A 27,854-nucleotide genomic window follows, 5' to 3' on the forward strand; every position below is an offset into this window, starting at 1 on the left:
TGTGCTTTTGGCAAATTGCCAAAACACCCCAGCGCTAGAAACTGTCCCTTTTATCCCTTATTAAATTTTAAAAAACTTTAAAGACTAAGTGTGAGATGTTACATAGTGATTCATGTCATTATGAAAATACACCATGGGATCAATATAAACAAGAATACTGAATCCAAAGTAAAGCATGGACATGAGACACAGGAAAAGCTAATTATTTCATTTTGTTTGTTTAAATCACTTTGTTGTTAATTATTGCGGTTTTTTTTGTTTTTATGTATTTTTTTATTTTGTCACTATACTTATGAATTGTATCCACTTTTATGTACAAGGAAAATGCGGGCTTGTGTGGACATGAGCAGGCTTGTCACTGCTGTTACCTGCTTGCTAGGAGTGTAACCTGACAACATGTTCGAGCCTTGTTCAGACCTGGTGGGGACTTGCCACTGTTGCTTGACTGCTGGCTAACATGTTCGGGCTTGCTCAGACTTGTACCCCAGCACAGTGGGCATGTTACAGCCCACCAAGAAACTGCCTATAAAAGGGGCAGAGACCAAAGGTGAGACAGACGTGTTGGTGGAGCACAGACTCCCCACGTCCCCAGCGCTGCTTGCCTGTTTTTTATCAACAGACAAATAATTGCCTTATTGATTGACCTACCCAATTTTGGTGAGTAATTTATAACAAATTTGGTGACCACGACGTGATGAATTTCCATTTTTCGGGGGATGACAACTAATCCAGGAGGAGGCGCCCCACCTTTGGTGGCCCCAAGTGACTGTTGGCCTCCACTGGGATAGGAAATTCATAAAACAGATAAGACACAGGCAAGGAATTAGAGCTTCCCAAGGAAAACTACAGTAAATTACTCGTAATTTCTTGCACAGGAAGATCCGGGTGAGAACACCGGACTGTAAGTATCGCATGGTGGGGTGGTGTGTGACTGGTGTATGTTTGAGACGTAATGTTGTTACGAAGCGAGTGTGGAATTCTTCTAGTCTCATTTCCGATCTTCTCATGAGAGAAGCAACAGGCGAAGGAATGAAGCAAGTAAAGAGGAGACCTTTAAATAAAATCGAGGGCTGGCAGCTTTTTGTCAAAAGGGCTTACAATAAAGCAGGGGCCGGTAGCGTTTGTTAAAAGGATTTTTATTTAAAAGGTTGGGGGCCGGAGGCACCGAGGGACTAGTCAGTAATGGGTCAGGCTTGTAAGAAACCTCGAGACCCAGGTACCCAAGGTTCAGATAAGAACCAGGGTTCATGTAAGAACCAGGGTACAAAGGATAAAGGGAGCACATTACCAGATATTCTTCAGGACAGTCCCCTGGGGATTATGTTAAAACATTGGGACTATTGGGAAGAGAGAAGAGAAAAAAGTAAGAAAAAAATGATTCAGTACTGTATGGTTACATGGACCAGGGAAATTATAAGACCTGACAATTTGTTTTGGCCCATCTATGGGTCTTTTGAAGGTTGGATATGTCAGGCACTGAACAAATACGTAAACCAGAAAAAACTTTTTAATGGAGAAGAAAGTGAGTATGTGATATGTTGGCGGGGGAACAGGCTGTCACTATTATATGCCTTAAAAACTAAAGGGGAGGCAGAAAAAGATAAAAAGCCCTGGGACCCTTTAGATAACCTTCCCCCTCCTTACCCTCCACAAGCACTACCACCCACATAAGACGGGACTTGGAACCAGAGAGCACACAGCCAAAAAATGGCTGTGGCTTTTCCAAACCCCACTCTTCCTCCCTCTCTAAACACCGCGCTTGACACAGCTCTCCCGAGCCCAGCTCTCTTTCCCCCTCCCCCTCTAAACACCGCACCGGCCATGACTGTTCCAAGCTCTGCTCCCCCTCCCCCTTCCCCAATGAACACCACACCTCCTGTAGTAAGAACTCGCTGAAAAGGTAAAGCCAGAATTATGGTATTAAAAGCAGAGAAAAGTGATGAAGAAATTGGGGACCAGTTATATCCACTACAAGAAGTCCCTCTAGGGGGTTTGGGAGGCATAGAATGCATAAGCGTACCCCTAAATACTGGGGATGTGAGAACATTTAAGAGAGAAATGGGAAAGTTGCTGGAGGATCCATTGGGATTATTGGAGCGGTTAGACCAGTTTTAAGGACCAAATACCTATACCTGGGGGGAGATCCAATCTATATTAGGGATTTGATTCACCATAGAGGAAAGGCAGATTATTAGGTAAGCTGGAATGAAAGTATGGGAAAGGGCACACCAACAGGGGCCACCAGATGATCAGAAATGGCCAAATGTGGACCCCAATTGCAATCATAATGCAACCCCTGATTGGCAAAATAGGATAGATCTTAGAAATATAATGATTCAGGGAATCCAGGAAGCAGTTCCTAAGAATCAAAATATTAACAAAGCCTTCAGTAAGCATCAGGGGAAGGAGGAGTCTCCCACAGATTGGCTGGAAAGACTCAGAAAAAAATTTACAAATGTATTCACGGGTGTACCCAGATACAGCAATAGGAGAAGCATTATTAAAGACTCACTTCATTGCAAAATCGTGGGGGGATATAAGAAGAAATTGGAAAAATTAGATGATTGGCAAGATAGAGGATTGCAAGAACTCTTGTGAGAAGCACAGAAAGTATATGTAAGAAGGGATGAGGAAAAAGCAAAAGCCAGAGCGAAAGTATTTGTTGCAGCAGTAAGAGAAACTCAAAAGGGAACCCCCAATCAAAATAACTCCAGGAAAAGTTTCTCAGGAGACTGGACAATTAAGAGGAGTAGTAACCCTCCTCCTACTTGTTTCTATTGTCAAAAAAAAAAGGACATTTAAAGAAAGACTGCAGAAAACGGAAAACAGATGAAACAACGTTTGAGGAACAACAATAGGGGTGTCAGGGGCTCTCTCTCTTGGGGACTAGAACATCGAAGGAGCCCTTGATAAAATTAAAACTAGGTCCCCAAGGGGAAGATTTTGAATTTGTAGTAGACACCGGGGTGGAAAAATCTACAGTTCAAATTTTGCCAAATGGATGGAGACCAAGTAAGGAAAAGGTTGAAGTAATTGGAGCAAAAGGAGAGGCTTTTAAAGTCCCTGTAATAAAAGATGTGACAATAGAATCGGCAAATAAAATAGTTTTAAATAATCTGCTATTTATTCTGGAAGCAGATTTTAATTTGCTAGGGAGAGATTTAATGCTGGCATTGGGATTAGGGGCAATACTCCAAGACAATGAGTTAAAAGTATGAGTGTATAAATTAACTGTACAAGATGAGGAACAAATACAGCCTAAGGTGTGGTCTACTCCAGGGGAAATTGGAAAATTAAACATAGAACATATTATTGTTAATATTATTAACCCTGAATTCCCAATAAGGGTAAGGCAGTATCCCATTTCCATGGAAGGAAGAAAAGGACTAAAAACTGTAATTGATGAATTGATTAAGCAAGGTACATTAGAACAATGCATGTCTTACCATAACACCCCAATACTACCAGTTAAAAAGGGAGACGGCAGTTACTGTCTGGTCCAAGATTTAAGAACTGTAAACCAGAGAACTTTGACTCGATTTCCTGTGGTGGCAAATCCATATACCTTGCTTAAACAAATACCCCCTGAATTTGTATGGTACAGTGTAGTAAATGTAAAGGATGCTTTCTGGGCCTGCCCACCGGCAGAGGAAAGCGGAAATATTTTTGCATTTGAGTGGGAGGACCCTGAGACTGGCAGGAGACAACAGTTAAGGTGGGCTATATTGCCACAGGGATTTACAGAATCCCCTAACTTATTTGGGCAAGCTTTGGAAAAATTGTTACAGGAATTTGAACAACCCAAAGGAAGTAAATTGGTTCAACATGCAGATGATCTTTTGGTGGCAGGAAAAACTCAGGAAGAAGTACGTGAGACAACAATAAAGTTGTTAAACTTTTTAGGAGACAAGGGATTAAAGGTATCAAAATCCAAATTACAGTTTACAGGACCTGAGGTGAAATATTTGGCCATTGGCTGAGTAGGGGAACAAAGAAACTGGACCCTGAACGAGTTTCTGGGATTTTAACCTTATCACTTCCTAAGACAAAACAGGAAGTTAGACAATTATTAGAACTTTTAGGATATTGTAGGCAATGGATAGAAGGATACAGTCAGAAGGTAAAATTTTTTTATTAAAAACTTAGCATGTTATTAAATGGAACAGTGAGGATGATGATCAGTTAGAACAAGTTAAGGCAGCATTAATACAGGCCCCAGTATTGGCTCTTCCAGATGTAAATAAAAACTTTCAATTGTTTGTAAGCTCAGCGGATCAAGTGGCATATGGGGTGCTTACTCAAGACTGGGAAGGAGATAAGAAACCGGTAGGATTTTATTCAAAGTTATTAGATCCAGTAAGTCATGGATGACCCATTTGTTTACAAGCCTTAATAGCCACAGAACTTTTGATAGAGGAAGCCAGAAAAGTCACCTTTGGGACTCCTATGACTGTGTATACGCTCCATAATGTTAGGAGCATATTACACCAAAAGGCTGAAAAATGGCTCACAGATAGTCAAATTCTAAAATATGAAGCTATCCTTATACATTCTTCCGAGCTGGAGTTAAAAGTAACTACCTCACAAAATGTGACTCAGTTTATTTATGGGGTGCCCACTGAAGAGGGGGTTTTGGCTCACAGTTGTGCTGACTTGATAGGACTACAGACAAAGGTTAGACCAGATTTGAGTGAGGTGGAACTTGAGGAAGGGGATCGATATTTTGTAGATGGATCATCCCGAGTTGTTGAAGTGAAACGAAAATCAGGATATGCAATAATTAATGGGCAGAGTATGTCAGTGTGTGAAAGGGGGAAGTTAAGCCCCAACTGGTCAGCTCAGGCATGCAAGTTGTATGCCTTGTACAAGGTCTTAGTATTATTAAAAGGAAAAAAGGGGATGATTTATACTGATTCAAAATAGGCTTTTGGAATAGTACACACTTTTGGAAAATAGAGGCTTTGCAAGAGCCAGAAGAAATAGCAGCAGTGCATGTTAAAGTCCACCAGAAGGGAATGAGTTTCCTGATTAGAGGAAACAACTTAGCAGATCAGGCAGCAAAGGAAGCAGCCCTAAAACCTGGTGAGATATCTAAATTACAAGTATTGAGTGAAAAGCCAGAAAAGGAAACACATTTAATTTATAGTCCTGAAGAATTAAAATGATTCAAAAATTAGGGGCTGAACAGAAGGAAGGAAAATGGATTTTAATGGATGGAAGGGAAATACTTCCGAAATCCCAGACCAGGGGGATTTTAAAACAATTACACCAACGAACCCATTGGGTAACTAGAGCCTTGTGTGACCAATTTTGAAATTTTATGGATGCATAGGAGTATTTGAGATAGCCAAACAAATAACCCAAGGGTGTTTAACATGTCAAAAGGTGAATAAAAAAGCAATGAGACAGACCCCTTTAGGAGGAAGAAAAGTAGCATTGTGTCCTTCTGAAAGAATACAGATAGATTATACTGAACTTCCAAAAGTTAATCGCTGGAAATATTTGTTAGTAGTGGTAGATTAGCTTACTCATTGGGTAAAAGCATATCCAGCTACAAGGACCACAGCCATATTTGTAGCAAAAATATTATTAGAACAAACAATACCACGATTTGGAATTATTACAGCAATTGATTAGGACCAAGGGATGCATTTCACATCAAAAATTATTAAAAATTTGGCACAAGCATTAAACATTACCTAGGAATATCATACTCCATGGCATCCTCAGAGTTCAGGCAGGGTAGAAAGAATGAAGCAAATCCTAAAGCAACAATTGACTAATTTAATGACTGAAACTAAAATGTCATGGATAAAATGCCTACCACTAGCATTATTAAATATAATGACTCTTCCAAATGCCAACACGGGATTGTCAGCCTATGAAATGTTATATGGAATGCCATATTCCCAGGAAATACCACACGAACCTGTAGTAATCAAAGATTACACCATTCAAAAATATATACAAACTATCAGACAGAATGTAGACTATCTAAGAAAGCAAGGGATATTAGCACAATTGGTACACCTTAGTTTTAACATTCACAATATCAAGCCAGGAGATTGGGTACTGATAAAAGGGTGGAAGGAAGAAAACTTACAGTAATTTCACGACCATAAGGCACACCGAACTATAAGGCGCACCCCCCGGGAGTCGGTAAAATTCGCAACTTTGTAGATCATATAAGGTGCACCGGACTATAGGACGTACTTTATTTTTGCAGTGACGCTCTGCCACCAGCTCCCCCCGCGCGGTTGCTGGCCGAAGTCCCGCCTCCACCCGGCAGCCATTGGCCCCCGGGCCCGCCTGTACCAGGCAGGGGCGGTGCCGCGGGCATGCCCTAGGCCCACCTGTACCCGGCGGGCACAGGGCATGCCCGCCGCTGCTCCGTGCAGCCTCACCGGGGCTGGGGCATGCCCACCGCCCCTCCGTGCCACCTCTCTGGGGCCGGGCTATGGCCACTGCCCCTCCGTGCCACCTCCACGGGGCCGGGGCGTGCCGGTAGAGGGGCCGTCCCGCCTGCACGGGGCCGGGCTATGCCTGTGGGGGGGCCGTCCCGCCTGCACGGGGCCAGGGCGTGCCTGTAGAGGGGCCGTCCCGCCTGCACGGGGTCGGGCTATGCCTGTGGAGGGGCCGTCCCACCTCCACGGGGCTGGGGCGTGTCTGTGGAGGGTTCGTCCCGCCTGCACAGGGCTGGGGCATGCCCGCCGCTGCTCTGCCTCGCCTCCACCTGGCAACCGCAACCCTGCCGATTTCCCCCGTGGCTAGCAGCTCTCACTTCCAGGTAGGCAAATTTCTGAACTTTGTCCATCAGATAAGGTGCACCGGACTATAAGGCACACTTCCAGGTTCGGGGAAAAATTTTAGTCAAAAGGGTGCGCCTTATAGTCGTGAAATTACTGTAACCCCTAAATGGGAAGGGCCATATTTAACTCTTTTAACTACAGAAACAGCTGTGCAGACTGCTGAAAAGGGATGGACACGTGCCTCTCGAGTTGAAGGATGAGTACAACCTCCGCCTGAACCTAAATGGAAAGTTGCTTCCATCCCAGGGGATCTACGAGTAGAATTCCAGAAATAACTTTGATAATGTTGACTCACGTCACAGAAAACAGTTAAATATCTTTTAAGATATTCCAAGGAAGTAATTTGTCAAACTCCTAACTGTAATTGCAAACTTAAAGTATGTTTCTGCTGTCTTAAGTGTGAGAATGTGTGGTACAGGCATCATACATGGGGAAAAAACTGAGAAACCCCCTCTGTTGTGAATGTGCAAAGACAAAAAGAGAAAGCAGACAAAGCAAGCGCTTAGGATTGCGATTCAGATGGACATTGGGTACCTAGATATTTATACATATTTAGGCTTAAATTTCAAGAGGGCAAGACCAGATAGATCTCTATTCTTGCTACCGAGAAGGTGCATTACCCAACTGCTGGTGGCAATCCAGTAGGTTGGGAAGGTAGAGGAATAAATTATACCGGACCTCTTAAATGGTGGATACTAACGTGCTTAATACCTATACAAGCTAATGGAGACTGCTCCAAATGCTACCAGCATGTAGGTATTGGCTGCCATACCGAATATACATTTGCAGCCAACACTCACGTGAACTCTGTATGTTATGACCAGCATCAATTAGAATCTTTTGACATAGCTGGATGATCATTTTGGGTAACCCGAAATCTTGCCCCAAGAGGAACACGTCTGGGTTTGTCTTGTCCCAATGGAGAGGAACATATTTGCTTTAGTAATGAAGGCAGGTGGGGCCTTATAGAAAATGGGGGGGTGCAGGAAAAATTTCAGGCACAATTAGTAAAAAATGTTCCAAAATGATTAAGAGAAATAGCAAAAAAAGAAAAAAAAAATTAACAACTTCTATTCCAACATACAGGAACACCTTTGAGAAATAGAATTACCCACTCTAGGAAAGAATTTATTTTTAGATTTAGCAGAAAAGATTGCAGGAGAATTAAACGTGTCCAATTGTTTGGTTTGTGGAGGAGCATTAATGGCTGAACAAAGACCATGGAAAGGTGAAGGACTGGATATCACTCAAATACTTACAGTAATGTCACGACTATAAGGCGCACTGGATTATAAGGCGCACTTCCGGGTGTCGGCAAAATTCCGAACTTTTGCTGATATATAAGGCGCACCAGACTATAAGACGCACTTTTTTTTTGCAGCGAGGATCCGCGACCAGCTCCCCCCACGTGGTTGCTGGCCAAGGCCCCGCCTCCACCCAGCAGCCGTGGTGCCGCGGGCCTCCGGGCTCGCCTGTACCCGGTAGCCGTGGCCCTGCCGGCTCCCCCCGCGGGTCGCGGTTCACACTTCCGGGTTGGCAAGTTTCTGAACTTTGTCCATATATAAGGCACACTGGACTATAAGGCGCACTTCCGGGTTCGGGCCAAAATTTTAGTCAACAGGGTGCGTCTTATAGTCGTGAAATTACTGTAAATGGAATCGGACAGAAATTGCTGAACAAGGACATAGGCCAGAAGGACGGGTTTTGATTAACACAGTTGTGGCTCAAGAATGTATTTCCAGAGAAGGGAAATCAAGAATTTTTAAAGGCTAGGCAAAATCCTATGTAAAAGGGTGTATACCACAAATTCAAGCACTACCTGGTGGTGGCCTAAAAGCCCAAATAGATATTGGAGCATGCAAAACAATACTAACTGTACCTTTAATGAAATAGAAAAACTGTTTTGGTGTAGTAAGAATGATGCCAACCCTTTTGAGGGAATAGACACATTAAAAAGGTTCTGGGAAAACCCCCAAGGTACTGTAGGGGATTGGAAAGCTCCAGACGGGATGTTTTGGATTTGCGGAGAAAGAGCATATAGTCAATTACCCTCAAATTGGAAAGGTAGTTGTACTATAGGAATTATTCAACCTGAATTCTTTCTCTTACCAAGAACAAAAGGAAACACTCTTGGGAGGCCTTTGGATGAGCAACTAGAAGTACGCTCAAAGAGCGATCTCATCGGAGGAACCCAAAAATGGGGGGATAATGAGTGGCCTCCTGAGTGGATAATAGAAACTTATGGACCTGCTACTTGGGCAAAATACGGCAGTTGGGGATATAGAACTCCCATTTATATGCTTAACCAAATTATCAGATTTCAAGCAGTAATAGAAATAATAACCAATAAAACAGCTCAAGGTTTAGAATTAATAGCTAAACAAATGTCTCAAACCCGAGCAACAGTGTACCAAAACTGTGTGGCATTGGATTATTTGTTAGCTGAAGAAGATGGAGTTTGTGGAAAGTTTAACATGTCTGAATGTTGTTTACAAATTGATGATAACGGAGAAGTTGTGACTCAGCTAGCAGAAGATATCAAATGACTAGTGCATATCCCAGTTCAAAAATGGAACTCCATCCTTCAAGAAACTTGGTGGAGCCAATTGTTTGATGGAGTCTGGTGGAAGAAAGCAGGACTCATGATACTGTGTTCGGTACTAGGGTTACTGTTTTTGCCATGTCTAATTCCATGTTTGACTCGACTCATGCACTCAGTAATCCAGGGCATGCAAATTTCAGCCATCTCCATTGATCCCAAACTTGCCATCTCAGAGAAAACTCACAAACTAATTATATTAGCTAAAAATAAAAAGAAACAGAGCTCTCCCCAAAAAAACACTATCTCGATTTGAAGAACAGACACGAATCAATGAGATAAAGAAGAAGATGGGGAATTGTGAGATGTTACATAGTGATTCATGTCATTATGAAAATACACCATGGGATCAATATAAAAAAGAATACTTGTTGCTTTGAGTGCCCGAGCCCCCCGAGAGAGAGAGACAAAGGCACCATGATTCTTTTGACCAAAAGCCCTTTATTGTTCTAAACAGTCCTTTTTATAACCTCCTAAATGTATCTCTTTAAGCTCCTGTGATTGGTATAAAGTCTGACTGTCCAGCCTCCTTTGACCAATAGCCTCTGCAGCCCAGGCAGGAACCATAAGTCCAAATCCTTGTCTATTTCCGATTCTGTCCTATCCCTGGTCCCCGGAGGGCTGTCTGTCCCACCAGACTGCTTTTCCATTATTTGGTCAATTCAGATGCCCAGTACAAGCCAGCTTGTATTGCCATAAATACTGAATCCAAAGTAAAGCATGGACATGAGACAGAGGAAAAGCTAATGATTTCATTTTATTTGTTTAAATCACTTTGTTAATTGTTGTTTTTTGTTTTTATGTATTTTTATTATTTTGTCACTATAATTATGAATTGCATCCACTTTTATGTATGAGGAAAACGGGGTCTTGTGTGAACATGAGCAGGCTTGTCACTGCTGTTACCTGCTTGCTAGGAGTGTAACCTGACAACACGTTTGAGCCTTGTTCAGACCTGGTGGGGACTTGTGGCCACTGCTGCTTGAGTGCTGACTAACGTGTTCGGGCTTGCTCTGATTTACCAAAATATGAGTATTGGTCTAATACCGATATTCAACTGTGATGGACAAAAAACTCTCTAACAATTTGAAGTTAGAAAGGATATGTTTATTCAGCGCTGGGCAGCAGCATGGAGTAGCCCCCCTAATACACACTGCAAAATTACAGGTGGTCACAGAGTCTATTTATTGACAAAAGGTTCAAACAAATATATATTCATAACACCAGCCCCTCCCATCCCCTGCTTCCTATGGTAATTAGCTTGAATAGCTATTAATCATGCGTGGCTGGCTTCTTGAATTAAGTCTGGGGTCGTTTTTGTGGGGAGGGGTCTTAAAAGGAGGAAGTAAGGCGAGTCTTCCTCGCCCTGACCTTTTCTATTAATGACAATACAAATGGCTTTTGGGGCAACTTCAGTTTTGCAAAGAATGAGTTTCTGGTTGCAATTGTTTGTGTTCTTTGGACCTAACTACTAGTTTCACCCTTTCCCATTGCAAGCACAGCTAAGCAAACATAAATTGACAGGCAATCAATTATTTAAGTTTCAGGTAACTATCTCAAGCCCAGTTTCTTCTAACTTTTATCTAAAATCCTAATTTCTTTAACATTAGTTCTTGAACACTTTTTTTTATTCATCCCAGGATGCAACTGGCTTTCTGAGCTGCAAACTCACATTGCAGCTCATGTTCAATTTTTCATCCACCAGTACCTCCAAGTCCTTCTCTGCAGGGCTTCTCTCAGTCCATTCATCCCACAGTCTGTATTGATACTGGGGATTGCCCTGATTCAGGTGCAGTCCCTGTTCAACTTCATAAGGATCACATGGACCCACTCCTTGAGCCTGTCAAGTTTCCTCTGGATGGCATCCTTTCCCTCAAATGAATCAACTGCACTGCTCAGCTTGGTATCATCTGCAAAGTTGCTGCAAGTGCACTCAATCCCACTGTCTATGTCATTGGTGAAGATAATGAACACTACTGGTCCCAGTACCCTTGAGGGACATCACTCATTACTGGTTTCTACTTGGACATTGAGCTGTTGACTTTGAATGCAGTCATTAGCCCATTTCTTATCCAGCAGTCCATCTATCAAACCCATGTCTCTCCAATTTAGAGGCAAGAATAAGTCCACAATAACTAACATCAATTGCTCTTCCCTTGTCCACTGATGCAGTCACCCCATCGTAGAAGGCCACTAGATTAGTCAGGCATGACTTGCCCTTTCTGAAGTCGTGTTGGCTGTCTCTAATCACTTCTCTGTCTTCCTGTGACAGGCGGCGGCCTCTTTTATGGTCTGAGGTCGCTTACCTGTACAGTAAAGGGTGGTCTAAGAGTTCTTATTTTGCAGGCAGGGCGCAGCAGGGCACGAAAGAAGACTCGAGAGCTGTTGTTCTGAGGTTTCCAAGGTCGTTTATTCTTCCTTATCTAAGGAATTTTCTGTCTACCTTACAGCGGTCCACTCTGCAACTCATCCAAGGCTGTTCTCCTGCCCTCCGGGGCAGGACTTATCTTTTATACTCTAATTTACGTCTACTTTATTTACAATTAATCACCAATACTTTATACCCACTTTACACCGAGCAGTTTTCCCTTCACCAATCCCGAGTTGGCATCCCGACCCAGAAGATGGATGCCATGAAGAAGAAGAATTTCTTACTACGCCACAAATCCTCCATCTTGTGTCTAAAAACCCCTTAATGTAAACAATCTTTAAAACCTTACTTTTCTACCTTTTAACACATCAATTTACACTCTACTTATTTCTGTGACTCTGTAATTCTGTATATAAAGATGGTAATTTCTCCCAGGGACTTAGATCGAACTCACAGAGATTTCTGGCACCTTGCCAAGGCTTTTGAGCCCCCTGTACAGGCTCCAGGGAAGCCAGGGGAATACCCTGGGTTCCCACATCTCCCCCCTCTGTTTGCACTAAAAGAACCTCTTTAGTTGCCCTGTCTATAGCCCGCCGTATGCATTGAATAATGCATGGCAAAACAAACAACAGAATTACGAGTCCTACTAATACATATAATCCTATCCTTAAAAGTTCTCTCCACAACGGTGAAAAGCTAAAGAAATCAAACACACCATCCAACAATGGTCCAGTGACTTCTCCAAGTTTGGTCACACCTTCTTGTAACTGTTTTATATCTTCATGAATTGATTTTGAATGATCGGATAGATTCATGCAGCACATTCCCTCAAATTCTTCACATCCATGTCCATGGGTTAACAATAAATAATCGATTGCCGCCCTGTTTTGAAGAGTGGCTCTCCTTACACTGTCGACATCTGTTAACAAGTCACTCAGTGCAAGTGAAACTGCTTTAGAATGTTTGCTGAGCCAACAACCTATATGATCCAATTGTGACAAGGCCGCCCCTGAAGCTATCTGGGGTGAGAAAATCGCCGCTGCGATTCTCCATGCCTTGTTCCATGTGTAGACATTATCATCACAATCCTGACCATATTGTTGAATTGCTCTCTTATTTCTATTTTTTAACTTTTTCAAAATTTTCAAGTCTGGTGTTAAAAGCGAAAGCCTCCCAATGCTGCATGGACCTCCCTTTATGTTTGCAGGGATACCTGGCCAAATTCTGTCCCCACATATGAAAAATGTTCCTCTTGGCAATTGTGCTGGAACTCGAAAGGATGGTTTGTTTGACACCGTAGTATAGTTACACCAAAAAGAAGCGTTCTTATATACATCGCGAATCGGAGTGACATCTAATGTCTTATTATCTGCTATTCTTGAAATGTTAAACTCTATACAAAAGTCCATCATTGTTGACCCCAGGATTTCCAATTCCTGAGGTTCGAAAGGAGCTACTGGAAGAAATTGAACCCACACATTCCATCCATCCACAGGTGTCGACACAACCTGCAACACCTTTGGAGGGATGCCTTTTGGAATTGGCCATTCTTTCACCGGCAATCCCACCAAGCACGTTGTAAATGGCTTTTTTGGCTTGGAATGCGTTAAACATATGGTGTCTAAACCCGCCGCATGAGCTAAATTCTCCCAGACATTCTCCCTTGGTTGCATTATTGGCAAATCCGCCCCATTGCTTAATGCAATAGACAGCATCATTAGACATAAAATCATTGGAATGAACATTTTCAATTCCCAGTCCTTAAGTTCGTTATTTGTTGTCCGAAGAGGAGTTCACGGTCTCTGCTTCTGGTTCCGTCCGTGAGCTCTCCTCTTCTGCATCTCGGACAAAGCCCTGACGACTTGTCTGTTTTCGCAAGCTGAGGACAGTTTTTCTTAAAATGTCCAGAATTTCCACATTTATAACATTGTCCCTCTGTGGGGTTCTTTTGTTTTTGGAAGTTTGCGAGAATCTTTTCCATACTTTCTTCCATGATTGACACTATATGTTGTGGTGTGCCTACCTTGCTGCAGGCTTCAACCATCTCTGCTAAAGAGGGTTGACCTGGAATTGCATTGATGACCCTTTTGCATTCCTGATTAGCATTTGCAAATGCAAGACTTTTCAACAAATGCGGTTTGGCTGCTTCTTCGGTTACTTGCCTATCCACTGCTTGAGTGAGCCTATCTGTGAATGAGGAGTAACTCTCTGAAGCGCCTTGTTTGATCTCTGTAAAAATTGTGTCCTGCATACCTGCTGGTGCAATTTGTAAAATTGCCTTACGTGCAGCTTCTTTGATGTCTCTCAACACGTCACGTGGAAGTCTCGCTGCTTGCTGAGCTGGGTCATCTTCCGGTGGATCACCTGCTAGCTGCGCCAAGGTGAGAGCTGCGTTTGGCCCACCTTGATACTTTGTTCTCAGCTCCTGCAGTGCCCTTCTCCATCTGCCGTCCCAGATGAGTGCTTGTGTGTCTGTAAGAATCAATGACACAAGAGACCTGAGATCAAATGGAGTTAAATTATACATATTGAGGGTACCCTTTAAAAGTTGTTTAAAATATGACGATCCCAGTCCATTGTCTCTTATAGCTCTGATCAAATCCTTGATCACATCATGAGTTAATCTCTCCCATCTTGGATTTTGCCCTTGGGCGTCATAAGCCACTGGCATTGCAATGTCCCCTGTACCAATCACTGGACATGATCTATCTCTTGCCAGGTTTCTTCTTATGTCTGCCCAATCTATCATTGCCTGCGGTGCAGATGGTTGCGCTTCCATTGGCACTGACCTGTAGAAAGGAGCTATTTGCTGTGTCTGGGTCCATGCTGCTTCACTCACCGGAATGGCTGGTACCTGTATTCTCTGTGCTGTTTCTGGTCTTGGCTGTGGAATAACGATCTGCGACCCTTGAGTTGTCCGGAAAATCTGCGGAAATTCTGTCCTCATCTCTGGATAAGATTCCAAGCTTGCTCCCATGTGCTGCAAAAAAGCTTTGATAATTTCTTTTGGAGTCATAATTGATTGTCCTTGGCCTGATGCACTAGCACCTGCTGCCCATGCCGGAATCCCCTCCGACGCTGTGATACACAATGTATCACCCTGTTGTTCTTTTGGACTTTCCTGCAACTTTTTCTTGGAAGAGGATTTTTTGTAAGAAGTTGGAAAAAAGTCTTGCATTGTTAAGGTTTTACCACTAGTTGTTTGCCCCGTTAGGGTTGACTGTGCTTTTTGTTTCACCTTTTTGCTGCTTATTTTTTCTGATGAATCTGGGAATCTCTTCAAAGTTTCACACAGTTCGTGCAAATTGCGTGAGACACTTTCAGCTATTACCTTCATGAGAGACTGTCTACTTGGTTGCCATGGAAGCGGAGGCTCGCTGCCGAGACTAGCTGTGTCTGCACTGAGGGAAACGCCTCCCGCCTGGGCACGCCCCGTCTCCGCTTGCAGAGCCCCGGGGGTGTGGCCGCTTCTATCCTGACCACGCCTCCCCACTGCCCGCACCGACGTAGCCCTGCCCTTGGACACGCCTCCTCTCGTATCCTGATCTCCCTCGCTGTCGCTTGTCTCAGCCCCCTCCGAGCTAGACCCGCCTACTTCGCTCTCATTTGAGCTGTCACTTTGTTTTCTGCTCCGCCCCCTCTTCGCTTCCGGACTCTCCGCCCCTATAACTGACACTTCCGTGTTTCGCGTTCCGCGCGCACGCCCACCGCGCTTCGTCGCCATCGCGCACGCGCCCGACGCTGTCCCTGTTACTATGGTCACTGCACTTGCTTTTTCTGTGTCCGCTACGGTTCGGACTGTTGCTCCCCCCGCCGCCGCCGCCGCGCCCGCGCTAACCGCGCATGCCGCGTCCGACGTTCCCGCGATCGGCATGGAGCTCGCCGCCCCGCCCACTCCCGGGCTGGAGGTCAGCGCAGCCCTCCCCGTGCCTGGGGTCGAGGCTGGCCCGCGTACCCCGGCCGCCCCGCCCGTCCCGCGCGTCCCGGCCGCCGCCGCGATTGGCTGAGTCCCGCCTATCCCCGCGACTGCGCGCACCGGATCCGCGCTTTTCCCCGCTGTGTCCGCGGTAGTTTTTGACTTTCCCGTCTCCGCCTCTGCCCCACCCGTCCCCCCTAGAGGTGCTTGTACCGCCCCCCCGCGCTCTGGGGACAAGGTGTCCGAGAGGCTGTAAAAACAGAAATCTAAATCCTCCAATTCACTCGGAAAAATTTCTAGCTTAAGCTTTCCTTTCCTGAGATGGGGTGTTCTAGGTATTCTTGGGGATCCTGGAGTTTCTAGGGATACACCTTGACCTTCTTCGGGTCCTTCATCTATATCTGAAGCCCCTTGCTGATAGCAAGGTTCCTCCGCTGGCTGATGGCCAGACGGCAAAAGATCTCCCTCCCCCAGCTGCTGGCTAGAGTGGGATCCTCCCTCTGCTCCCGAGGGACCCAGAATCGCCCTCCGGCAACTCTGTAAATTTGCACTTCTGTGCGAAATAACTTCCAGCATCACCCGTGCCGGAGACAAGAGCTCTAACGCCTCTTTATCTCTCTGAGTCGCTAAGTGGTACAAAGATCTATTGATCTGTTCCCAAAAATTTGGCTCGAATAATAAATCCGCCTCGGCACTTGGAAACTTGAGCTTCACCCATAAAAGCAGATTTTTAAGTTCCTTATCTGGGATGGGCATGGGATGAGCTGACATCTCCCCTTTTAAGGTAGCTAGGAGATTGATTTGTTCCTGGCTGAATCCACCCCCCATGTTCTGAATTTTGACCTGTCTTACCAAAAGCAAGTCCTCTAAGTCGAACCGGATGGTTTTTCCTGGTCTCTGGCCAGCAGATCACAGGAGAGGAGTCCCGGGTTTCCTCCCTTCCGATTCTGGCTTGGAGCTGTCTTCCTCTCAGCGAAGGTCAAAATCTCTTCCCTGCAGCTTTCTCTGCCTCTGGGATATCTTCTGTCGACGGTGCTCACCTTTGTGAAGCCACCTCCAGCTCACTGCGCTCTCGCCCTCTTCGTGCTGGCCCTCTTCACACCTGCTTGTCGCTCACTTCGTGAGCCCACTTCTTGTGCCCACCCAGGGACGCCAAACTGTGACAGGCGGCGGCCTCTTTTATGGTCTGAGGTCGCTTACCTGTACAGTAAAGGGTGGTCTAAGAGTTCTTATTTTGCAGGCAGGGCGCAGCAGGGCACGAAAGAAGACTCGAGAGCTGTTGTTCTGAGGTTTCCAAGGTCGTTTATTCTTCCTTATCTAAGGAATTTTCTGTCTACCTTACAGCGGTCCACTCTGCAACTCATCCAAGGCTGTTCTCCTGCCCTCCGGGGCAGGACTTATCTTTTATACTCTAATTTACGTCTACTTTATTTACAATTAATCACCAATACTTTATACCCACTTTACACCGAGCAGTTTTCCCTTCACCAATCCCGAGTTGGCATCCCGACCCAGAAGATGGATGCCATGAAGAAGAAGAATTTCTTACTACGCCACAAATCCTCCATCTTGTGTCTAAAAACCCCTTAATGTAAACAATCTTTAAAACCTTACTTTTCTACCTTTTAACACATCAATTTACACTCTACTTATTTCTGTGACTCTGTAATTCTGTATATAAAGATGGTAATTTCTCCCAGGGACTTAGATCGAACTCACAGAGATTTCTGGCACCTTGCCAAGGCTTTTGAGCCCCCTGTACAGGCTCCAGGGAAGCCAGGGGAATACCCTGGGTTCCCACATCTTCCATATGTTTTGAGGTGTCTTCCAGGAGGATCTGTTCCATGATCTTACTAGGCACAGAGGTAAGGCTGACTGTTCAGACTAGTTCTTTTTAGCCGTTTAAAAAATGGTTGTGACACTTTTCTTTTTCCAGTCACTGGGGAGTTTGCCTGACTTCCATGACTTTTCGAATATGGTGTAGAATAGCTTAGGAACTACATCAGCCAATTACTTCAGGACCCTGGGATGCATCTTGTTGGGTCCCATGGACTTATGTATTTTCATGTTCCTCAGGTGGTCTCAAACGAGATCTACTATGACAGGAGGACTTCATTCTCCCAGTCCCTGTTCTGAGGTTTGGGGACTCTAGAGATATGGGAAGAGAGATTACCACTGAAAACTGTGGCAAAAAAGAACTGGTAACAACCTCAACCTTCTCCATGTAGGCTGTCACCAGTTTCCCTGTCTTATTTATGCAGGGGAGGTGGGAAGGGGGGGAAATTTTCTTTAATCTTCCTTTTCTGGCTAATGTACCTCAATGTTGATCCTCCATGATGCTTGTGGGTCCTTTCCAACTCAGGATATTCTATGATTCTATGAAAGGAGCAAGTGGGGGTCCTGGTATCCTTCATTGAGGGGCCACAACTTTTTGGATCTAGGGAGGGTCCTGCAGACTTTAAACCCGGAGTGCCAGCTACTGGGGTGACTGGTGTGAGTGAATTTGGTGATAGCTACTGAAAGCAGACTGAGAGTGTAAGCACCCCTTGCCTGTGGTGCCAGCTACTCGAGCAAGTGGTGTCTAACCTCCAGCCACTGGGGTGGGAAGGGTGTGTGTCCTGAAAATCAGCTACTGGTGGGACTGGTATGACTATGGTGTGCATGCACACATATATGTGATCTGAAAAGACTAGGTGCTAGCTACTGGGAAGACCAGAGTAAATGGATTTGGTGCCATCTGCTTGAGTCAAACCAGGGGTGTAGGAGACCCAGGCCTGTGCTGTCAGCTACTGGAGCAAGTGGAGGGGTTCTCAGCGCCAGCTACTGGTGAGACCTGTGTGTGTGCAAGTGAAATTTGCTGTTGGCTACTAGAGTCAGATTAGGGGTATAGGTGCCACACAGCCAGTATTGTCAGCTACTGGAGTGGGGAGGTGGGGTCAGCATCAGCTGCTGGAATGAGTCAGGGTCTTTTACCTTCAGCCACTGGGTGGAGAACAGCATGTGTCCTGAAAGCCAGATATTGGGGGGAACCAGCATCAGTTAGGTGAGTGAGAGGCTCAATACCAATGGCTGGAGTAGGACTGTAGGTCACAGCTTGCATACCTAGATCTGGCTGCTGAGGGGCAGGGGGAAGTTGGATGTCTGTATCTTCCCCAAAGCAGCTGTGTGGATATGCATGTGCAAGCATCTTTACTAGCAAACTTCAAGCTGTACTTGCCAGCAAGTAGCAGAGGGGTCTTGGGTCTGGGCTGGGGCATTGGGCAGGCAAGGGTTAATGTTAGTATGCCCATGGGGACTCGTGAATGTAGAGTGCCTGGGGGATGAAATTGTATGTGCATTCATGTTTGCTATCCAGCATCAAGCTCAATTAGCTGTGAGTAGGCACCCATGAAGCAAGGAAGAGGGTCTGGGATTGGGGCAGGGCTATCAGGTAGACAGAGGGTCCATTACAGTACTTGAGGAATCCTCAAAATTGTGTGTGCACTTTCACTAGTGACTTTGTATCTCTACCAGCCAGAGGAGAAAGGGGGCTTGGCTGTCTATTTTTATGTTACATGCAGGTTCTGTATATTAGGCGCTGTTGAAGGCAGCATCTTGTCTGGGTCAGTCTCTGTAACAGCCATGCCAGTGTGCTCTCTGTGTGTTTCTGGGATACATGCTCAGTTTTGCCACTGGTTGAATCTGCAAACAGATAAATGAGAGTTGAGTCCCTCAACCTAGGCAGAGACTCTGGGTGCCCAGGATACTGGACTGGGCTTAAGCAACTGGGCAGGAAGGAGTTCTGGGCTGGAGGAGTGTCTCGGTTTCATTACAAATTTCAGGAGAAAACGCCCTGGAATGAATGTTTCCTCTAAAGAGAAGGGGTCCATTAATTCCTTTTTGCCAATGAGAGAAATTAACACCTGGGTGAAAGTGAAAAAAAACCTGATTATTATCAAGAAAATAAGGGTGTCTGCAAGGCACAGGAAAAGAACGAAAAAAATTGAATAAATGCTAGATATTGGAATTGTGTAACTTTACCCACCTCTCCCCAGAAACCCAAGTAACAGCCTTCTCCTGGCTGCAAGCACTTTCCCCTTTGGTGTAGTTACGGTCACAGCCGGCAGGGGGGCTGGTCGATCCCCAGCCGGGCAGGGTGGGTGCGATGATTCACCTGTGACTGCAGGGGGCGCTGTGGCGCGAGTCCAGCCATCTTTCTCTCACGTGGGCAATGGCGGATGCAGCCACCGGGACGGGAAGGGGAAAGGGTTTCCTTTATAAATTCACAGGGGGAGCCGATCCTGGTGCCCCCTCTGGATAGCAAAAGGAGCTGTAGCGGGAACCTCAGGAAAAGCAAGCTGGAACGGCAGGACCTCCCGGCAGGCAGGGGGTGAAAAGCTACAGTGTAGCACAAACCCTGAGCAATGGCAGAGGTACGGCGGGGGTTGGGCAGCAGCAGTCCAGCTCCCGAACACAGTAGGGAAAATGGCCCTCGGCATTTCTCACTGGCGCTGGCTGGTTCTTCGGGTCCGGGCTGTACGGAGGATGGGGGGGGCAGCCCCCCGACGAGAAAAACGAGGGTATTCCCGGGTTCTGGTGGGGCACACATTGGCTCTGGGCTTCCCGACAGCAGAACAGCAAAAGAAGCCAAGCTGGCAAGCTCAGTCACAGTGCTGAAGGAAAAACAAACAAACAAACAAACAAAACAAATCAAACACAAAAAGAAGCAGGCAAAAACCCACAGAAACAGCAGGATCCCTGGTCAGAGATACTGGTCGCGTGTGTCCAGTCAAACAGCCCGAAAAGGAAGGGTTGCCTCTCGCCCTGCTCCCAACTCCCTCTGGAAACTCCAGCGTGACTCCCATTCATCACGATGGTCCCAGAGTCAGGGAGGATCGGGACTGGGGCGGGGGTAGCAGCCACCTCTGGGCCCAAACAAAACAAAACAGATCAAAACCCCCCAAAATGGTATGGGATAATAAACCATCCCCAAGACAGGGAGGTTGCTAGGCTCCTAACATCTCTTAACAGTATTTGCAAATTAAGTTGCTCCTCAAGCCTTTTATGCTTCAAAGTCCATGTAAAAAAAATAAAGAGGAAATAAGAGGTATAGTTTGGACTTGACTATCATAGAGATTTTCTCTACCTAAATGTGATTATTTAAGGGAAAAAATGCTATACATTGTCTACCAAAAGCCTGAGGAGTACTGTATCTGTGTAATGGAAAAGTGAAGACACAAGTGAGAAGTGAGAGAAGGGTTTAAATTTCTGAAATAATAGTATGATTCATTTAGTATTGTCTTGCTGTGACCAGACAGTCTGTTGAAGAATTGGTCTCAAATAACAGTAAGTCATATCTGTTTCAAAGGGATATCTGACTACTATCAATGACTTTTCCCTCCAGGGACATTTATTAGACTTTCTTTTTTCCTTTCAGTGGTTTTTCATTCTTTGAAACATAGTAGGGATCATTTATTCACAAAAATCAATTTAACTACACTGGTCTAGTGTATTGACATTGGCTGGACACCAGGTGCCCACCAAGTCACTCCATCACTCCCCAGCGGGACAGGGGAGAGAAAATAAGATGGAAAACTACTAGTAGGTTAAGATAAGACAGTTAATCAAAACAAAAAAGTGAAAAATTGCACACGCATAAGCAAAAAGGGAAAAAAGTTTATTCTCGACTTCCCATCAGATAGCAATGTCCAACCACTTCCTGGGAAGCAGGGCTTCAGCATGTATAACAGTTGTTCCAGAAGGCAAACACTGTAAAATACCAAATGCCCCCTTTCCCCCCCCGCCCCCCAATTCCTCCTCCACCACTTAGCTTTTATAACTGAGCTAACATCATATGGTATGGAATATACCTTTGGTTAATTTGGGTCAGCTGGACTGGTTGTGGCCCCTCCCAGGATCTTGCCCACTCCCAGTCTACTCATGGGGGGTAGAATGTTGAAAGACAGCACTGATGCTGTGCCAGTGCTTCTCAGCAGTAGCCAAAACACTGGTGTGTTCTCAACACCTTTCCAGCTCCAATGCAAAGCACAGCACTGTGAGAGCTGCTATGGGAAAATGAACTCCATCTCAGCCAGGCCCAAGAGACCGGTAAAAGTAAAAACCTAATCATGGATTGATACTGAAATTTGGGAAGGGAAGGTGCCGTGGTTTGACACTGGCCCAATGCCAGGCACTCACAAAAGTCGCTCGCTCATCCTCCCGTGCCACAGCTGGGCAGAGGAAAGGGGGGAAAAAAGTTAACAAAGGCTTCATGAGTTGAGATAAGTACTGTGAGAAAACACTTCCAGGGCAAAACAGGCTCAACTTAAGGTTGCAAAGTAAAATTTATTACTAACAGAATCAGAGGAGGATAATAAGAAGTAAAATAATCCCTTAAAACATGATTTACCCCCAGCCCCTCCCTCCTTCCCACCAACAGCGCAGGGAGATAGCATGGGGGTTTTGGCCAGTTCATCACCAAGATTTTCTTCCGCGGTTGTGGGAGAGGAGTCCTTCCCCAATGAGACCGTGAGGTTCCTCCCACGGGAGACAGTTCTCCATTAACTTCTTCAGCGTGGGTCCACTCTCATGAGCAGCAGCCCGACTGCAACTGCTGCAACGTGAGACCCGCCCACAGACAGACAGTCCTCCCAAAACTGCTGCAACGTGGGTCTCTCTTTTCACGGGGTGCAGTCCTCCAGGGACAAGCTGCTCCAGCCTGGAAAAAAGGGCCCTCTCTCTCTACCGGGTCTTCCACTGTATCACAGCCTCCTCCAGGCATCCACCTGCTCTGGCATGGGTACTTCCCCCATGGACTGCAGATGGATCTCTGCATCCCTCATGGACCCATGGGCTGCAGGGGGACAATCTGCTTCACCATTGTCTTCACCACGGCTTGCAGAGGAATCTTGGCTGTGATGTCTGGAGCACCTCCTCCCCCTCCTTGTCCACTCACCTTGGTGTTGCCATGTTGTTTTCCTTCACATGTTCTCACCTCCTCCTCTTCTCTGACTAGGAGCAAAACATGACTTTGTTTTGATTTTCTCCTGAAATATGTGATCACAGAGGCGTTACCAACCTCTCTCACTGGCCCAGTTTTGGCCAACAGCATGTCCATCTTCAAAACCATCAGAGATTGGCTCTGCTGGACATGGTAGAAGCTTTCAGGAGCTTTTCACAAGAGCCATTTTTGTGCCCCCCCTGCTACCAGAAGCCAGGGTGTGCCAAACCAATACAGAAGGCACTAAAACTTTCCCATATCAACCAAATATTGAGGATTGAAACATTGACCTATATGTTATATATTTTTACAGAAAATCCACTAACTCTAATATTAATTGTTCAATTTTTAAAACATTTTTTACTGAGTTAAATTCATCTGGCCTAATAAACTGGAGGCTGAACTCATCCAAGCTATTAAATCTCAGTTTTCACATTTTGCTCAAATTGAAGTACTGACTCTTTCTTTTAAATGTTTGTCAATCTTTTTTGCAAATCTAAATAAGGCTGATTTGTTACAAGCCTGTTCCTAGAAGTTAAATATGTTGTCCAGAAGTCACTGCTAGCAGAAGGAAGTAATATCTGATACTGAGACAGGGAATTGAGGAGTAAGGGATAGTCCATCAAAAAACAAGACAATGAAGAATGCCTGACATTTACTATGCTTGCAAAAATCGGAAGGAGAGGCAGATTGGTTTGTGATAAACGCAGCCAGAACTTGCAAACAGGGTGAGGGGTGCAAGGCTACCAGTGATAAGTGATTAATCCAAAACCCAAAACCAGAAAGAACTAATCTCAAGGTCTGGAATGTGCCCAAAAGGCTAAGACGCATGCTCCGGAGACAAAGTTGAAAAGTTCAAGTGCGATAAAGAGTTTGGAAGCCTTCGTCAGAGACCCCTGACGACCCCTGAATTGGGGAGGCGCAAGTGCAAAAGGACTTTTGGTTCATTTTAATACGAAACGTGGGTAGGTGGGACTAGGCGGGGCTAGGACATGAATATGTATTAGGTATACTGTGTAATCCTAGGCTTTTAGAGAATAAATAGAGTAGTAGTTTGAAGTTTCGGGGTGCATACTTTGGGAGGAACTATTGCCCGTGCACCTTAGCGCTGAATAAATGGATACCTACTTTATAACTCTCATTTCTCACGAGTTATAGAGTCTTTTCCGCCTATCAGTTGGCGAGCGCCAGCCAGGAGTCAGTCCTCTGTCCGGCTGCGGGAGCGAGACGGGGAGCGGATTCCCTGAGACGAGCCCCAGGATTTCCCTGAAGGGACTCCGTGAATCGGATCGCTCCACCGGGGACAGACAACGACCTGCTGGTCCGCGGATAAACGGTATGTATCGAATTTAAGAGGCTGTAAATCGTACGCTTGGCTGGGGGGGGCAGCCAGTAAGTCGCATTGAGACGTCTTTGTGCGTGGGCATAGACACCCTGTGTAAGTAAGGTCTGAGCTTGCAAGAGGTGGCTGGCCCGGCTAGGGGGCCGGCGGAGGGATACCGTCTAGGGGGGCGGTGGCGGGAGAGATTCTTTGACCAATAGAGCGGCCGCAAATGACCATGGGGGTGGGTCGAGTGAATCTCTGATTACTGCTATTTTGCCGAGGTCCGGACATGCTGTGGTTTTGTGCTGTGTTTGAATCGTGTGAGTGAAAGCATTTCTCCCTTTTTCCCGGGCAACTGGAGTGACTGGAGTGAGTGCGGGGTGCAGTGAGTGCTGATTGGCTGGGGCGTGAGGGACGCTGCGTGAAGGACGCTGCGTGTGTGTGTATATTTTGCCTAGATGAACAATAGGAGTCCTTCTCCTTGAGTGGTTTGGCCTCAACTCCTGGGAATTTGTGAACTTAGGGTGCGGCGTTATGGAAGAGGCTACCCTCACATTCGCTGTGTTGGAAAAAACTCCCGAAATAACTAGGACTGAATGACTGAGTGTGCCCGATGTATTCAGATACCGGGACATCGCTAGATAAGGGCAGAAAAGTGGTTTACATCAGATGTAAACTTAAAAAGCTTCGGGGACCGACTGGGCAGACACCAGTGTGCAATTTACAGAAAATTTGGTCAGTGGAAAAATCAGTGCCCAGAACAAAGGTGCCAGGGAAAGGGGAACCAAGGGAAAAAGGGGGTGGTAGTGGCACATGTAGAAGACTGAAGAAGACCGTTGAATCTTTCCCCAGCAGATCCACTGATTATAAAAATGAAGCAGAGTGAAGAAGAGAAAGAGGTGAAATTTTTGGTTGACACGGAGGCAACATACTCAGTTTTAAATGAAGCTTTAATGTCTGTGAAAGATAAGTATGTAGTGGTAAAAGGGGAACTGGCCAAACCGAAAAAGCATATTTCTGTAAGCCTTTAAAGTATAAATATAGAAAAAAATGGGGCATTCATAAGTTTCTGTATATGCCCAACTCCCCAGACCCGCTCCTGAGGAGGGATTTATTGGCATAATTATAAGCAACCATTATATTTAAAGAAAATGGGGAGATTACTCTGGAGGTAAATGATCAAAAATAAGTTTAATACTAACAATGATTAAAACTGAAGGAGAAATTAGTGAAGAAATAATGAACCAAGTATTTCCTGGAGTATGGGCCTCTGATATACCAGGGAGGGCGAAGAATGTACCTCCTATATTAATCAAACTAAAGGAAGGAAAAAGCCAGTCAGAGATAAACAGTACCCCCTGAAAAAGGAAGACAGAGAAGGAATTGGCCCAATAATTGAGAACTTTCTGCAATTAAGATTGTTATCTTTACCATGTAGTAGACAACACATATACTCTGTTAACATGCTTGATACCTGAGCTAACCTGGTTTACCGTTTTAGATTTGAGAGATGCCTTCTTTTGCCTCCCTCTCCATGAAGCCAGCCAGAAAATTTTTGCCTTTGAATGGCAAAGCCCTAAGAGCAGGTGCAAAACACATCTCACTTGGACACGGTCGCCTCAAGGTTTTAAGAACTCACCCACTTTGTTCAGAGAACAACTTGCAAAGGACCTGGAGGCTTGGGAAGCCCCATCAGGAGAAGAAAGGCTGTTGCAGTATGTAGATGACCTCCTTATAGCCACCCAGACAGAAGAAGCCTGTGTGGCCTGGATGGTAAGCCTCCTAAATTTTCTGGGACTCCAGGGGTACAGGGTATCAAAGAAGAAGGTTCTTGTGTTTGCCCCAGCTCTGGGTCTGCCAGATGTAAGTAAACCATTCTTCCTATTTTCCCATGAAAAACAGGGGATTGCCCTGAGGATACTAGTCCAAAATCTGGGGCCATATCGAAGGGCAGTTACTTCCTTTTCTAAGCAGCTAGATGCGATGGCCAAGGGCTGGACAAGATGCCTCCAAGCTGTAGCAGCAGTTGTGCTAAACATCCAGGGAGCTCGTAAATTCACCTTGGGCCAGAAAATGATTGTGCTAGTGTCTCACAGTGTCCACAGTGCTGGAAGTGAAAGGTGGCCATTGGCTTTCCCCACAGAGATTCCTGAAATACAAAGTCATTATAGCAGAACAAGACGAGGTAAAAATAGTGGTAACTAACATTGTCAACCCAGCTTCTTTCCTCAGTGGAAACCAAGGGGAATCCATACACCATGACTGCCTGGAAACCATCGAAGCCACCTACTCCAGCCATCCAGACCTGAAGGACACCCTCCTTGAAACCTGTTTCACGGATGGGAGCAGTTACGTCATCAGTGGAAAGCGACATGCCGGGTATGCAGTTACTACCTGCAAAGAGGTAACAGAATCGTGACCTTTACCAGTAGGCACCTCTGCACAAAAGGCGAAGATAATTGCTCTAACCAGTGCCTTGGAAATGGAAAAAATGAAAGAAAACAAACATTTATACAGACTCAAGATATGCATTTGGGGTTGTACATGCACATGGAGCCATTTGGAAGGAAAGAGGACTGTTGATTTCGCAAGGGAAAAACATCAAACATGCACAGGAAATAATACAACTACTAGAAGCAGTTCAGCTACCTGAGAAGGTAGCAATCATGCATATTAAGGCACACCAGAAGGTGAGCTCAGAATTGGAGGAAGGAAACAAGTTGGTGGACAGAGGCAAAAGAAGCAGCAAAAGGTGAGGTAGCAACTGAGGGAACCTTGATTCCAGATGGACAGGTTTCCCTTGAAGGTAAGCCAGTATATAATAAAGAGGATAGGTAAGTAATTAAAAGTCAAAGAGGAAAATATAACTGAGAGGGATGGGCTGTTACTAAAAAAAAAAGGGAGGCTAGTCTTCCCCTCTAATTTATTGTGGTCACTGGTAAAGGAAGAACACCCAAAAACATACTGGGGAGTAGAGGCCTTGTATGACTACTTAATTGAAAGAGTTGTTGCTAGGAAATTATATGCCACTGTCACTCAAGTGACTTGGCATTATGATCTTTGCCTCCAGACAAAACCCAAAACATCCCCAAACCAAAACATGGCAAAATTAGAAAAGGCCAGGGGCCTGGACAACAATGAACTTCCAAGAAAAGGAGGGCATCAATATTTGTTGGTGCTAACAGATACCTTTTCAGGATGGCCCGAGGCTTTCCCCACTAGGACTGCAAAAGCTCGAGAGCTAAAAAAGGTACTGTTACAAGAGATAATACCATGCTTTGGAGTTCCAGTCACCATGTCCTCCGATAGAGGATCGCATTTTAAATAGAAAAACACGAGGCTGGAACTCAAAGTGTAAGGCTTGATGGACCAGCGCATGACATATAGGGTGGAGATTATGTGTATGTTAAGTCTCTTGCAGAAAAAACCTTGAAACCACAGTGGGAAGTGTAATGGAATGTGCTTTGTTAATCAAATCTTGCTCAATAAGTGATTACACAGACAGACGCTGAGTGCAAAGGGTTACTTGTTAGCCACCACTTCCTGTTCAGTAAACAAGGAAGAGCTCCATGAGATGAAACAATACCAGAGGGGACGTGCGCTGACTGCAGGGTCATTCCGGGGGCAGCTGAGGAAGACAACCAGGTCTTCATCAATGACCACCAGGAGGACAGAAACAACCCCCTAGCAACTACTTGTGCATGCTTGAAAGAAATGCAGAGTACTCCGGTAAATCAGATCGGGACACGAAGAAAACCAGAGGAAAGATTGTATAAAAGGGTCCCTGAAAATGTTCTCTAGTGCGAGCCGTTGGTGGAGCACTGACTCCCCAGGCACCCAGCGCTGTTTTGTTCAG

General features: G+C 45.3%; 1 protein-coding gene and 1 long non-coding RNA gene across 5 annotated transcripts; one reads left to right on the forward strand and one right to left on the reverse strand.

Moving 5' to 3' along the window:
- The first annotated feature begins 576 nt into the window (after positions 1 to 576).
- On the forward strand, positions 577 to 27,854 carry LOC117005060. 3 transcript variants are annotated; one of them, XR_004419757.1, is made up of 3 exons: positions 577 to 657; positions 23,833 to 24,010; positions 24,851 to 27,854. It is a non-coding gene; the product is annotated as an uncharacterized LOC117005060 (long non-coding RNA). The 3 variants fall into 3 exon arrangements; XR_004419756.1 differs by having other exon boundaries at positions 24,854 to 27,854; XR_004419758.1 differs by having other exon boundaries at positions 23,852 to 24,010; positions 24,854 to 27,854.
- Positions 13,973 to 15,604, reverse strand: LOC117005058. Of its 2 annotated transcripts, none has more exons than XM_033076288.2 (2): positions 14,619 to 15,604; positions 13,973 to 14,251 (listed from the first exon to the last, which is right to left on the reverse strand). In XM_033076288.2, exons 1-2 carry the CDS (start codon positions 15,501 to 15,503, stop codon positions 14,198 to 14,200), a joined length of 939 nt encoding a protein of 312 aa, XP_032932179.1. In that variant the 5' UTR covers positions 15,504 to 15,604; the 3' UTR covers positions 13,973 to 14,197. The 2 variants fall into 2 exon arrangements, with proteins under 2 accessions (XP_032932179.1, XP_032932177.1); XM_033076286.2 differs by having other exon boundaries at positions 13,974 to 14,251; positions 14,569 to 15,604.

This window comes from Catharus ustulatus, chromosome W (assembly GCF_009819885.2).
Source record: "Catharus ustulatus isolate bCatUst1 chromosome W, bCatUst1.pri.v2, whole genome shotgun sequence".
Lineage (NCBI taxonomy): Eukaryota > Metazoa > Chordata > Aves > Passeriformes > Turdidae > Catharus > Catharus ustulatus.

Bases quoted from the DNA above. Each gene is read 5' to 3' on its own strand.
- LOC117005058 (XM_033076286.2), bottom strand. From the start codon at position 15,503: ATGGCGACGAAGCGCGGTGGGCGTGCGCGCGGAACGCGAAACACGGAA. The intron at 14,252-14,568 runs GTCAGTGCCAAT...TGATTCTTACAG, and splicing joins CAAATAGCTCCTTTCTACAG to ACACACAAGCACTCATCTGG.